Source organism: Entelurus aequoreus, linkage group LG07 (assembly GCF_033978785.1).
Source record: "Entelurus aequoreus isolate RoL-2023_Sb linkage group LG07, RoL_Eaeq_v1.1, whole genome shotgun sequence".
NCBI classification, from domain to species: domain Eukaryota; kingdom Metazoa; phylum Chordata; class Actinopteri; order Syngnathiformes; family Syngnathidae; genus Entelurus; species Entelurus aequoreus.
In genome coordinates this window covers 68,178,569-68,192,756 of record NC_084737.1, presented here as the reverse complement: position 1 = coordinate 68,192,756, position 14,188 = coordinate 68,178,569, and the positions used below count along the sequence as shown (strand labels likewise).

General features: G+C 39.3%; 2 protein-coding genes across 2 annotated transcripts in view; one reads left to right on the top strand and one right to left on the bottom strand.

Annotated features, from left to right (window-relative positions):
- masp2 (MBL associated serine protease 2) overlaps positions 1-2,718 on the top strand; it is a 61,862-nt gene extending 59,144 nt beyond the window's left edge. Inside the window, exon 7 of the mRNA XM_062054347.1 lies at positions 58-2,718. Coding sequence (XP_061910331.1) covers positions 58-231 — 174 coding nt within the window. The 3' untranslated portion in view covers positions 232-2,718. The remainder of the gene's footprint in view (positions 1-57) is intronic.
- The window catches only part of dffa (DNA fragmentation factor, alpha polypeptide), a 64,053-nt gene that overhangs the window by 38,860 nt on the left and 11,005 nt on the right, over positions 1-14,188 (bottom strand). The window lies entirely within an intron of this gene.

Sequence of the window (14,188 nt, the reverse complement as noted above, 5' to 3'; positions counted from 1 at the left end):
ATATTCAACATGAGTTGTGCCTTTAATGAATCACTCTCCCTGGTTTTTATTTGCAAGATTTCGACAGCCGGACGAGAGTACGGACCCTTCTGCGGGTCGACATCACCGCGCCGCATCGAAACAAGAAGTTACCAAGTGAAGGTAGCATTTAGATCTGACTTGAGTGGAGAAAACAAAGGATGGAAGATCACGTACAACAGCACCAATGCTGCGTCCCTCACCATTTCATAGTCATACAGTAGTTGCTATTTTTATTTTAGCATCACATTCTAGTCAATATACAGTAGTACCTCAACTTACGAGCTCAGTTGGTACACTTGTATCTCAGATCAGCTGCGCCCTTTGAAATAAATTGATATCAATTTAATCAGTGCTATGGCCCCCAAAACTGCAAAATGTGGAAGATATTGCGGCATTATGATATTCGATCTAAGATCTTTAAGATGATCCTGGTTCTGTATGACGGCTTTTAGGCCAGGGTGTTGTATGACGGGAGGATGACGGAGCCATTAGAAATGAAGGTCGGAGTACAACAGAGATGCCTACTTGGTCCCCTTCTCTTCCTAGTGGCAATATACTGTATAACTCCGTGTTAGGGGAATATATTCCACTTTAAAACAGAGTAGAAGTCTTCCTTTGTTCTGTTCAAGGACAAAACACAATGAGTAGAATCCCAGATGTTTTCCACAAAAAACTTGATTTACGATTGTTTCCGATTTTTTTTCACCACTTTTTAAAGGCCTACTGAAATTAATTTTTTAAAATTTAAACGGGGATAGCAGATCCATTCTGTCATACTTGATCATTTCGCGATATTGCCATATTTTTGCTGAAAGGATTTAGTAGAGAACATCGACGATAAAGTTCGCAACTTTTGGTCGCTGATAAAAAAAGCCTTGCCTGTACCGGAAGTAGCGTGACGTCACAGGTTGTAAGGCTCCTCACATTTTCCCATTATTTACACCAGCAGCGAGAGCGATTCGGACCGAGAAAGCGACGATTACCCCATTAATTTGAGCCAGGATGAAAGATTCGAGGATGAGGTACGTGAGAGTGAAGGACTAGAGTGCAGTGCAGGACGCATCTTTTTTCGCTCTGCCAGTAACTTAGGTACAAGCTGGCTCATTGGATTCCACACTCTCTCCTTTTTCTATTGTGGATCACGGATTTGTATTTTAAACCACCTCGGATACTATATCCTCTTGAAAATGAAAGTCGAGAACACGAAATGGACATTCACAGTGACTTTTATCTCCACGACAATACATTAGCTACGGAGATAACGTGATGGCATCGGGCTTAACTGCAGATAGAAACAAAAGAAATAAACCCCTGACTGGAAGGATAGACAGAAAATCAACAATATTATTAAACCATGGACCTGTAACTACACGGTTAATGCTTTCCAGCCTGGCGAAGCTTAACAATGCTGTTGTTAACGACGCCATTGAAGCTAACTTAGCAACGGGACCTCACAGAGCTATGCTAAAAACATTAGCTATCCACCTACGCCAGCCAGCCCTCATCTGCTCATCAACACCCGTGCTCACCTGCGTTCCAGCGATCGACGGAGCGACGAAGGACTTCACCCGATCTTCAATGCGGTCGGCGGCTTGCGTCGGATAGCGCGTCTGCTATCCAAGTCAAAGTCCTCCTGGTTGTGTTGCTGCAGCCAGCCGCTAATACACCGATCCCACCTAAAGCTTTCTTCTTTGCAGTCTTCATTGTTCATTAAACAAATTGCAAAAGATTCACCAACACAGATGTCCAGAATACTGTGGAATTTTGCGATGAAAACCGAACTTTTTGTATTGGATACAATGTGTCCGAAAACTTCCGTTTCAACGATTGACGTCACGCGCATACGTCATCATAAATAGACGTTTTCAACCGGAAGTTTCGCGGGAAATTTAAAATTGCACTTTATAAGTTAACCCGGCCATATTGGCATGTGTTGCAATGTTAAGATTTCATCATTGATATATAAACTATCAGACTGCGTGGTCGGTAGTAGTGGGTTTCAGTAGGCCTTTAAAGAAACCATTGAATACAAATGAAATAGATAATTTAAAATATATATATATTTTATTGGATCAAAAACTAGTAGTCTGAAATGAGACTGCATTGATTTAACCCCCAACTCCAACCCTTTGTTGCTGAGTGCCAAGCAGGGAGGTTATGGGTTATGGTTAAATCACCAAAATGATTCCCGGGCGCGGCGCCGCTGCTGCCCACTGCTGCCCACTGCTGCCCACTGCTGCCCACTGCTCCCCAAGGGGATGGGTCAAATGCAGAGGACACATTTCACCACATCTAGTGTGTGTGTGACAATCATTGGTACTTTAATCTTTAATCTTTAATACACTGCATTTTACTCTTAGCAAAATTATCATTTGAATAATGTTGTTCAGGTGTAAATTGTACTTTTTATAGAATAATTTTCAAAGAACTAAATTAAGAGTATCCTGTAAGAAGCAATATTAATGCCTTGAATAAAATACTTCTCTTAGCAAAAATGCAGCATTGCACATAGCATGCAAATAAATAATAATCTCCAACATCAAGATTATTAAAATGCAAACTTCTGTCTTGAATATCGTACTTCTGTAAATAAAAATGTGATATTATACATTGTATCCAAATAAATAATGAAGTAAAACATTGAGAAGACTAAAGTTTGTTTCAGTAAGTGGATAAAGTAAACACAGCCTTTTTCTCTTCACACATCTTGGCGGTGTGCAGAGCATTGATTGATTGATTGAAACTTTTATTAGTAGATTGCACAGTACAGTACATATTCCGTACAATTGACCACTAAATGGTAACACCCGAATAAGTTTTTCAACTTGTTTAAGTCGGGGTCCACGTAAATCAATTCATGGTAAACTCACTCAGCTACAACTTTAGTGTTCAGTCCACGCATTGTGCTTCTGTCTCATCGTACACGGTATCATCATGCGTACACTATATTGCCAAAAGTATTTGGCCACCCATCCAAATGATCAGAATCGGGTGTCCTAATCACATTATTACCATATAAATGGCCAACTCTTTCATTTATTGGAAACAATAAAGGCTTGAATAACTTCATACACAGATTGTTACAACAACCAAAAATATAAGCGTTTGTCTTGTATGTAGTAATCAGTTGTGTTCAGACAAAGCCCAGAAGCAGTTCTCGCTGACGAGACAGGAATTCATTTTTGGGAGGAAGTCAGTTTTTGGCACAACACCGGAAGCTGCAAATGATAGATTTAACTTAGAGTTGTGTAGTTGTCACAATCAATGATTTGCCTGCTGATGGCATCATAGCAGTAACAATTAAATGTGTCCTCTTCACTTTATCCCAAATATTACAACGTGGAACATGTTAAATACACACATTTTGTTTTTGGATCTCACAAGAAAAAGCATCTGATTGGCTCTACTTCATAACTAATCCCCACCCCTCGTTCTTAAGCCCGCCGTTAAAGAACTTGTCCCACCTATAGTCAAGAAAAAATGTAATATGATTGGATTTAATTTCTGGCAACATTTTTGTCTCGTTTTTATACATTAACTAACATGTAAAGTGAAGTTAATTATATTTTATATAGCGCTTTTCTCTAGTGACTCAAAGCACTTTTACATGGTGGGACCCAATATCTAAGTTACATTTAAACCAGTGTGGGTGGCACTGGGAGCAGGTGGGTAAAGTGTCTTGCCCAATGACACAACGGCAGTGACTAGGATGGCGGAAGAAGGGATTGAACCTGGAACCCTCAAGTTGCTGGCACAGCCACTCTACCAACCGAGCTATACCGCCCCGTGCATGTCAGTTAATTGTGTTATCGTCTTAGTCAACGTGCCTTGGTTTTGAATATTTATCGTCCTATTTTTACCTGCTCCGATGTAAGAAACAAAATCCAAATAAAATCAGCGGCTTCCAGCCCAGGGCGGGCACGGCTGCCTATGCATTTATAGCCCATACAAGTCCAATCCAAGTCGAAGGAGGTGTGAAAGCCACTCATTTAATCTTCATACATTATGCAGTTTTTCCAGACCAATACAGCCCCACGTCTCTGTCAAAACAGTCATTATAAAGTGCTCAAGTAGCGAGAAATTGCCTCTGATTTGACACTTTCACACTTACTCACTAGCATTTCATCCATCTCCGCCCAACAAGTGGGTCAAAGGACACATCTAAGAATGTCTAGGTACGAAAGAAACACACTTGTATTGATTTAGCCATTTCTTTATACAGCTTCTCTCGTTGCAATCATGTGCTTTAACACTAGGTCAATATGTATGTTTTTATGAAATCTGCATGTTGACTCTTATATGTTTTGGTTTCAGAAAAGAAAAGTACCCTACAGGGTTGTATGGTATACCGGTGTTAGTATAGTACCGCGATATTAATGGATCATTTTCGGTACTATACCGCCTCTGAGACGTATCGGTCCCGCACCCTCGTCACGTCGAGTCATTGCTGGTTTACGAGCAGAGGAGCATGTTCGGCAGTGCACAATCACGGAGTACTTACAAGCAGACACAGTGTGTAGACAGAAAAGGGAGAACGGACGCATTTTGGCTTAAAAACTAACAATAAAGGTGAAGTTATAACACTGAAACGCCCTCAGGGAAGAGGTGCTTTAAGACATGGCTAGCTAGCTAGCAGCTAACATCCATCCGCCGTCTGCAGTGTTTTAGCTACTTTTAAATCACTAATCCTGGTCTCCATGGCGACAAATAAAGTACGTTTCTTGCAAGTAGCATCCCTGCAGGACGAGGAATAGCTAAACATGCTTCACTACACACCGTAGCTCACCGGCATCAAAATGTAAACAAACGCCATTGGTGGACCACTGTAATGATACCAAGTACAGGCACGTATCTAGTCGGTGCTACTATTATTACGTCAATATATTTTTTTATTCTTTCGTTTTTTTTAAAATTCATATTATGTTTATAAACTCAGGAAATATGTCTCTGTACACATGAGGGCTTTGAATATGACCAATGTATGATCCTGTAACGACTTGGTATCGGATTGATACCCAAATTTGTGGTATCATCCAAACCTAATGTAAAGTATCCAAACAACAGAAGAATAAGTGATTATTACATGTAAACAAAAGTGTAGATAGAACATGTTAAAAGAGAAAGTAAGCAGATATTAACAGTAAATCAACAAGTAGATTAATAATTCATTTTCTACCACTTGTCCTTAATAATGTTGACAAAATAATAGAATGATAAATGACACAATATGTTACTGCATACGTCAGCAGACTAATTAGGAGCCTTTGTTTGTTTACTTACCACTAAAAGACAAGTTGTCTTGTATGTTCACTATTTTATTTAAGGACTAAATTGCAATAAGAAACATATGTTTAATGCACCCTAAGATTTTTTGTTAAAATGAAGCCAAAAATTCAACTTTTTTGTGGTCCCCTTTATTTAAAAAAAGTACCGAAAAGTATCGAAATAATTTGGGTACCAGTACCGGTACCAAAATATTGGTATCGGGACAACACTACTACACATTTTAGACATAAGCCATTAAACCAACTTGCTGTTGCTCTGGCAAAAAGTTTCCATTTTCACTCCTGGTTGTTTGTGTTTGTCCAGTCAACGAACAAAACTCACAAAAAGTGAGTACACCTCTCAACTTTGAGCAACCATTTTATTATGAACAAAACAATAGTAATACAACTTGGATGAGATTTAGAGTATGTAGCTGGAAAAATAATTTTCGATTTACCATTTACTTAAAATACTACCAAGAAAGTAACAACTTGGAAAAATAATTTTCGATTTACCATTTACTGAAAATACTACAAAGAAAGTAACAACTTATGTACCTTATGTAAGGGCCTTATGTACCAACACACTGCAAAAACTTAAATCTAAGTAAGATTAAATATCTCAAATAAGGGTAATATTTGCTTTTCTGTCTGATAAAATAATTCTTCTCACTAAGCAGATTTTATGTTAGTGTTTTACTTGTTTTAAGGGTTTTGGTCCTAAATGATCTCTGTAAGATATTACAGCTTGTAGCTGAGATTTGATGACCTATATTGACTAAAACATGCTTGAAAGTAGAATATCAACTGTTGCAAAGCTGTGTCATCAACACTCACAAGTATAAAACTACTTCTTTTTTTTTAAATAATAATTTCTTATTTCAAGCATTAAAAAAAAGTCATGACTTTGACACAATTTTGTCTCATAATTAATACGGCTGACACCCAAATGGACTTTGCTGTTTTATTTTCAATGAAACAATAGAAAATACATACTCATATAAGTACAGTTGGCACAGTACAGCAAACTGACAGTTAATATTTAAACATTTCACATGTGACATTTCAAACTATTTTGAACAGAAATAGTTCATGCACATTGAGATGAATTCTTCAAAATTACAATAAAAAAATTTTTGGCCGGGGGCCGGGCTGTATATATGCGCACTAATTGACTGAAAGAGCACGCACTTGGCGCGATGATGTCATGTTATCGATGGAAAAATGCATTTTTAGACCATATGATTTGCCTGAGCGGCTAGTAGACCCCGAGAGTAACAAGCGGTTGCCTTGTTGCCTTTCCATTAAGAACAATAAATTAGTTTTTAGTATAAGTTTGCTGGTTTCAAGAAATGTAATGCCGAGCGCATATCATTATGGCAAGATAATGGCACTAGCATTTACTTAATTTAAGAATATTTTTCAACAAATTGAGCAAAAAGGTCTCTTTTTTTTCTACAAAGAAAAGTGCACTTGTTATTAGTGAGAATATACTTGTTTTAAGGTAATTTGTGGTTCATTGAAGTTAACTAATTTGACTTGTTTTGGAAAGTCTTGACAAGCCGAATTTTCTTGTTCTATTGGCAGATAATTTTCCTTAGTTCAAATAAAATTCCCCTAATTTTTGTATTTTTTTTTTCTTGTTTTTGAACACTGACTTTTTGCAGTGCAGTTGCACGGCTTTCCTACTAAAAATAAACGTAGGTCCATTTTAAATTGTTTGAACGCACAAATCCAAGCACATTTCTTTATTACATTACGATCAACTTAAAATGAGTGGCAGACATGTGCGTGTATTTGTGATGAAAAAAATAATACTGGTAGTGCTGATGATCGTTTAGACAGAAGCTGGTTGCTTCCACCGCAGCCCAGTTGGAGCTAATTCCACAGGAATTACGCCCACCATGACACCCCTTAAGTAGCTGCCTGGATCACATGCATGACAACAAATATCAATTTTTTCCCTCCGTATTTGTGCATCCTATGCCGTCTGGATATGGATGTGTCATTTAAAAAAAAAATCAATTAATCAGTGTCTAAATGCTTGAAAAGAAGATGAAAGTCACCTCTTATTACACGTAGGGCTCAGCCTTGTGGAAAATCTCCCCCGCCGTCATGTGTGTCCACTGAGGAGGTGTCTTACATGACTCACGTGGCCCGACACACACTCCGCATCACGTGTCCGCTATACCGCTACCTAACTTTCGTAATCGTGTACGGCGTCACGTTGAACCACTCATAAAGATGAATCTGCTTCCTAATGTCAGCGAGGCGTGTTCAATGAAGCTCGCTTGCGTGATGTGATGAACATCTTGTATCTTGACTCTTTATTATGAGAATGATAAATTAGTCAGTGCGCTCGACTGTAACGTTTTTATTTTTCTGTTGTTGTTGTTTATTTTTTGCCAGGCAAAGGTCAGGCTTACATACACATATATCCATGCCAGCATTTGCATACTGTTTAAGCTTACGAATGTTACCCGGCCTGATCGGTTTGGAAAGTTCCACAACCCAACCCCTGCACGCTGCCCTAAAAACACAGTTTGAAAACAAAACAAAAAAAACATGCTTTTATCAACAGAACATCAACAATGCAAAAATATCATCCATTTAAAAAAATAATTTTGTTCATGAACAGATCTACCGTATTTCCTTGAATAGCCGCCGGGGCGCTAATTAATTTAAAACCTCTTCTCACTCCTGCGTTTACCAAAAGCATGCGGGATTGGCAAGCATGCGCTAATTATTTTAAAACCTCTTCTCACTCCGGCGCTTACCTTATCATGAAAATCACATTTAATAAAAAAAACGTTACTATGGTCTTACCTTTAGCTATAAATGAGTCCATGCGCAGCTCCTATAGAAGTCTTCCTTATCTTTCTTCAGTTTTAAAAGTCATCCTGTCTCGATGGAGATCTTCCTTTAAGTATTACCTCCTGCTTCGATTGAAAGTCCAGTTTAGAAAACTGTTTTATTTTAGATATGTAATCCTCCATGGTAAAAGTGCAAGCAAACAATGGCTGCTCACTCTTGCTGCGTGTTGTCTTCTTCTGCAGCACCGGTCTTCTGCAGTACCAGCAGTCGCAAGAAGGATCACTAGCGCCCTCTACCACCAGGAGGCAGAAGTCATTTAATGACTCATATTTGACCCGGCGGAAGTGCCAAGCATGCGCTAATTATTTTGCGAAACGAGTTTGACCCGGCTGTAATTCTAGGCAGGCGAATACTATGTTCCCGGCGGCAATTCAAGGAAATACGGTATGCACGTTTGTGCGAGTCAAACAGAGGCCAGTCAGCTCCAAGAATGGTACTGGTGATCCGGAAGATCGCCTGTCCTTTTAGCTCAGTAGTTAGTACGCTCGCCTCTCACACCGGTGACCATACTTGGGGGGGGTTTAAGGTGGGGCGGGGGGTTTGGTGGTAGCGGGGGTGTATATTGTAGCGTCCCGGGAAGAGTTAGTGCTGCAAGAGGTTCTGGGTATTTTTAATGTTGTGTTTATGTTGTGTTACAGTGCGGATGTTCTCCCGAAATGTGTTTGTCATTCTTGTTTGGTGGGGGTTCACAGTGTGGCGCATGTTTGTAACAGTGTTAAAGTTGTTTATCCCGCCACCTGCATGGCTGTTGATCAAGTATGCCAGGGGTGTGCAAACTTTCTCCACTGAGGGCCGCGCACGGAAAAATTAAAGCATGTGGGGGCCATTTTGATATTTTTCATTTTCAAACCATAACTAAATATTTGCATTTTTTATTTATTTTACCTTTAGGGGTCCCGGGGACCATAAAGGGTCTCAGTCGTTAAAATGTTAAAAATAAGTCAGATTATTATTATTTTCTTAATTATTTAACGCTTACAGTAAATCTCTATATCAACTTTAAGTTGATATAACGTAATACAAATTAAAAAAAAGTTTTATGGCTTTTCTATCAAAAACAACTTAAGTTTTTTTTTTATAGTAAAACTGAAATATGCAGTATTTAGTCATTAGAGCACTAAAAGATCAATAATGCAGGACACCATTGATTTGAATTCTTTCATATTTTTGAGTAATCACAGTGAAAAGATAAATAAAAAATCACTAAATATATTTGGGATCCAAAAGGTGCCCCACTCATAAAGTGATACATTTTTATTTGGTTTTTCTTTTACTTTCAACACTTAAGTTACGAGATCAGCTTCAGATATATCTGTCGATTTTATGCTGGAACTATTATTTTGTTTGTTTTATGCGCTTTTGTCAAAGAAAACTTTGATGTTTTTATATGGCTACTACACAATTTATGCAATATTTACCACATAAAACATTTTAAAGATAAATATTTGAAGTAATTGGAGCCCTGAAAATAATTCATTATAACATGGATTTTTTTTCATTATTTCTTTTTTTTGAGTAATGGCAAAAAAAGAAAAATGAAGAAGGACAAAAGAAAAAAAAAAACAGCCTGCATTGCAGCTTTTGTGTCAACATTGCAACTTTTTCTCATTAGATTTCACCTCATTCCACTTTTTTAAATGTTCTTCTTTATTTTCACAATAGTATTTCCAGAATGTGTGGCGGGCCGGTAAACAATTAGCTGCGGGCCGCAAATGGCCCCCGGGCCGCACTTTGGACACCCCTGAAGTATGCCTTGCATTCACTCATGTGTGTAACAGACGTATTTATTATGAGACTGGGCCGGCATGCTGTTTGTATGGAGGGAAAGCGGACGTGACGACAGGTTGTAGAGGACGCTAAAGGCAGTGCCTTTAAGGCACGCCCCCAATATTGTTGTCCGGGCGGAAATCGGGAGAATGGTTGTCCCGGGAGATTTTCGGGAGGGGCACTGAAATTCGGGAGTCTCCCGGGAAAATCGGGAGGGTTGGCAAGTATGCCGGTGACCTGGGTTCTCGGAGCAGTTGGGAAAAAACAACGCAGCCGAGCGAGCGAGTACCATATTTTCCGGACTATAAGGCGCACTTAAAATAAATAAAAATGTTCTCAAAAATTGACAGTGCGCCTTATGATCCGGTGCGCCTAATGTACGGAATAATTCTGGTTTTGCTTAGCGAGTAAGTAAACAACACCAACATTGTATATGTTCCATTGAAAATGTCAGGCTTGTCACTGACAGTTTGGTTATGTTTTAGTTTTTCCCTCTGTGCTTGTGTTTTATTTCCTGTCAGCGCTCTTATTTTGGTTCCTTTTCCCCTGAGCGCTTGTTTCCCTCGCCTGTACCTGATTGGCAGTCTGGCACACCTAGTGGCAATTGTCAATCAGGCTACTATTTATACCTGCCTCGCCCTCCAGTTAGTGCTGGAGTATTGATAGCTGTTTGCTATCTCCGAGTTCGTCGTTTCCTGGTTCCTGGTACGTGTTTTACCTGCATTTTTGGACATTAAATCATGTTTTCCTGCTCTAAGCCTGACATCTCCGCATCTTGGGGTTCGTCACCAACACTCCCTGACAGAAAATATAGAACATTACACACGGCGCTCAAAAATCTATCAAACTGTTTTAGTACGACTTTGGTAAGCTATGAAGCCGCACCGCTTGATGGATTGTTGGCGCATTTAAACATACAAGTATTATCATGGTGTGTGTATAAGGTAAGACATATTATCTGGTGTTTTGTTTCGCAATATTATGCAAAAGCAACTTTTCTTACCTTCTGGTACCTGCTGATCTGTATTTGGGATCTGCATAGATCCTGAAAAATGTTGCGCGTCCGCCTTTGTAGTCCGTGTCGACATCGTAGTCGATAAGCTTCTTCTTTTTCTCTATCTTGTTGTTATGGGACATTCATCCTCCGCTGTTGCCATTTCTAATATAAAGTAGTGTAAAGTTCTTACTTATATCTGTCAGTAAACTTGCCATGAAAGCGCTAAAACATACCGGTGTAGTGAGTTTACATTAATCACCCAAGGAACTTTAGTTATTAGAGAGTTCCGGTCGGATGGTTTTTCACGGGATGCATTTCCGGCCTTGTTGTTGTTTCCGGATGAGGAGATGCTGCTCCGTTATTGATTTAAGTAAAGTCTGAATGTCATTAAAACAGTTATCTCCATTTTTTGACACCTCTACCACTCCCGTCCTTGCACGCTACACAGCTACAACAAAGATGACGGGGAGAAGACGCTGCCGAAGGTGAGCCACGTAAATAAGACCGCCCACAATACGGCGCATCCTGAAGCGACTGTCAGAAAGCGACTTGAAGATGATCTGTAAAACATCATCTATGCAACATTTTGACCAAAGAACCACCGTTACATGTTATGTAGACAACAGGGAAGTGTTTTACATTTAGAAAAAAAATATATATATAATATGACTCCTTTTTAATGCCCCCTATAATCCGGTGTGCCTTATATATGAAAAAAGATTGAAAATAGACCATTCATCGGCAGTGCGCCTTATAATCCGGTGTGCCCTATGGTCCGGAAAATAAGGTACACAATCGCTACACGAAGCAGAGCGGTCTGTGATTGACAGCCGTGAACACCAATCATTGCATTCCGCCGTCAAAATCGGAGGCTCCTGATTGGGTGGGGGCCCCTGGTCCTCAGCCCAGGTAAACCCGTCCATTAAGGCGTCCCTGACTGCACCCACTTGTAATTTTTGCGACAAAAAATTATGCACAAAATCTCTAAAACTAGGTTATGAATGGGGAAAAAAAACAAAAAAAAGAGATTGTCTTTTGAAAAGGCAGCAAATAGGAAATGACATTCCAACCATTCTGGGAAAAAAGCGAAACGAAACCAAGACCGAACAGGTTTAGTTCGGCCCGAGGTTAGCAAGATGATTTTGCTAAGTCTAAAAATGAGCTGACATTGGACCTGCTGTTCTAAATAAATCCACCGGATGTCGCAATAGCAATTCAGTTAGGCAACGTTAATAAAACGTAAAACCAGACATTTTACGTCCTCTGTTGTGAACACATCGTGCTTTGGCATCCTCATTGCCCCAAAACAAAAAAGTGGGCTCAACCCTCTGGAATAGGGTCTGTGGACATCGCGGTCATCCGTTTTTTTGTTTGGAATAGAAAAATAATTTCACATAAAAATCAACGTTCGCATTTTTTGGTTTGATAATAAAAAACAAATCATTATTTGTTATCCATTATACCAATTTAATAATCTGTTTGAAAATCAAAGATGGGAATTTAAATGAGTGGAAAACTCTTTTTCTATTCCTGTGGATTGCAAATGTGCAGTGTCTCTTCTCAAGGTCCTTGTCTGTGAGTGACCCGGAACAACAGAAGAAGACAAAGAAAGGTTTCCGTGTTGTCAAAACTAGTTTGTCGCCGTCAAGAGTTCCCTTGAATTTTTTTAAATGTCCAGAGACAAGGAAAGTGACACATTTTATTGGTTCTTTATCGAGCAAGCAAACGTTGCTCTTCTTCTTCTGTTGTTGTTCTGGGTCACTCACAGACAATCGACCATATCTCCAAATAGGATAGCGAAAAGAGTTTTCCACTTGCTGTTTTAATTCCGATTTTTCAAAACATTAATAAATTGGGATAATGGATAAGATCCGTTAACCTTCTGTTCATTCTATTTCCAATTCTGAAACGCAAATCAAAAAACTAAATTAGGGCCGTTTTTCGATTTTTATTATATATGGTAGATTTTAAAGTAAACAAAAAAGGCTTGATTTTCATTGAAAAATTGCCATATAATTGGATTTTGTACTGTTTTCCTTTTTATGGATTTAAATCTTTACAGATAAACACAAACATTTAATATCTGTTCATCCAAAATGCAAAAATGCGTGGTTATCTGTGTGATGAAAAATTTCACCGGAAGCAGTATTTTAGCTTTTCCTTTGCGCTTCAGCACCCGCTGACCCCTCTCTATCAGTTTAGGTGACCTACCACTTCGTGGCCGAGTTGCTGTTGTTCCCAAACTCTTCCATTTTCCTATAATAAAGCCGATAGTTGACTTTGGAATATTTAGGAGCAAGCAAATTTCACGACTGGATTTGTTGCACAGGTGGCATCCTATGACAGTTCCATGCAGAAAATAACTAAGTTTCTGAGAGCGGCCCATTCTTTCACAAATGTTTGTAGAAAAAGTCTCCATCTAGGCATCTGTGTGAATGTTGCAAACAGCTCCTTTAGGTCTGTCACCGCACACCTTCATCCAAGACGTACACTCTTAGTGGAGCAACCTTTAAATGTTGCCTTTCCCTATCAAATCTGGCCTTTTGTGTATTTTCCCGTCGACTTAAATATTTTTTAATTCTCACATACCACTTAGGCTACATTCCAGAAAGTCCAGTGCCCCTAGAAGGTGAAATATTGTATTGCACTTGAAGTTTGTATGCAGTGTACACCACACGTAATAAAATGATACAAGGAATGTTCCAGAAAACTATCAAATCCATTCAAATTGCTTCAATTGGCGACACCTGCAAACATCCATTCAGATAAGGATAAAAGGACCGTAATGATACTCTGAATTAACTATCAAAACATCAGGGGGGGTTGCAATAATAAATTAAACCAAGTTTCGTCCACAAATTATTATTAACATCCAGGCAGGAAGAAGAAGCTGTTGTAGCGTGCATACACATACTACATTTACATGGCAAGCACTGCCTGGATTGACACGGCCTTTTCAAATTGAAAGTGTTTTCATTTTCATGGATTTTGATGACATTCACAAGTGTTAGTACAACTCCACGTTCACACAGCCGCAGAAAAAAGCCGTCAGGGCAAAGTCCGTCTCAGTAGTAATAAGCCTGCCTTCATCCTGAGATCGGTAGGTCGTGAGTTCAAACCCCGGCTGAGTCATACCAAAGACTATAAAAATGGAACCCTTACCTCCCTGCTTGGCACTCTGCATCAAGGGTTGGAATTGGGGGTTAAATCGCCGAAATGATTCTCGAGCGCGGCCACCGCTGCTGCTCACTGCTCCCCTCACCTC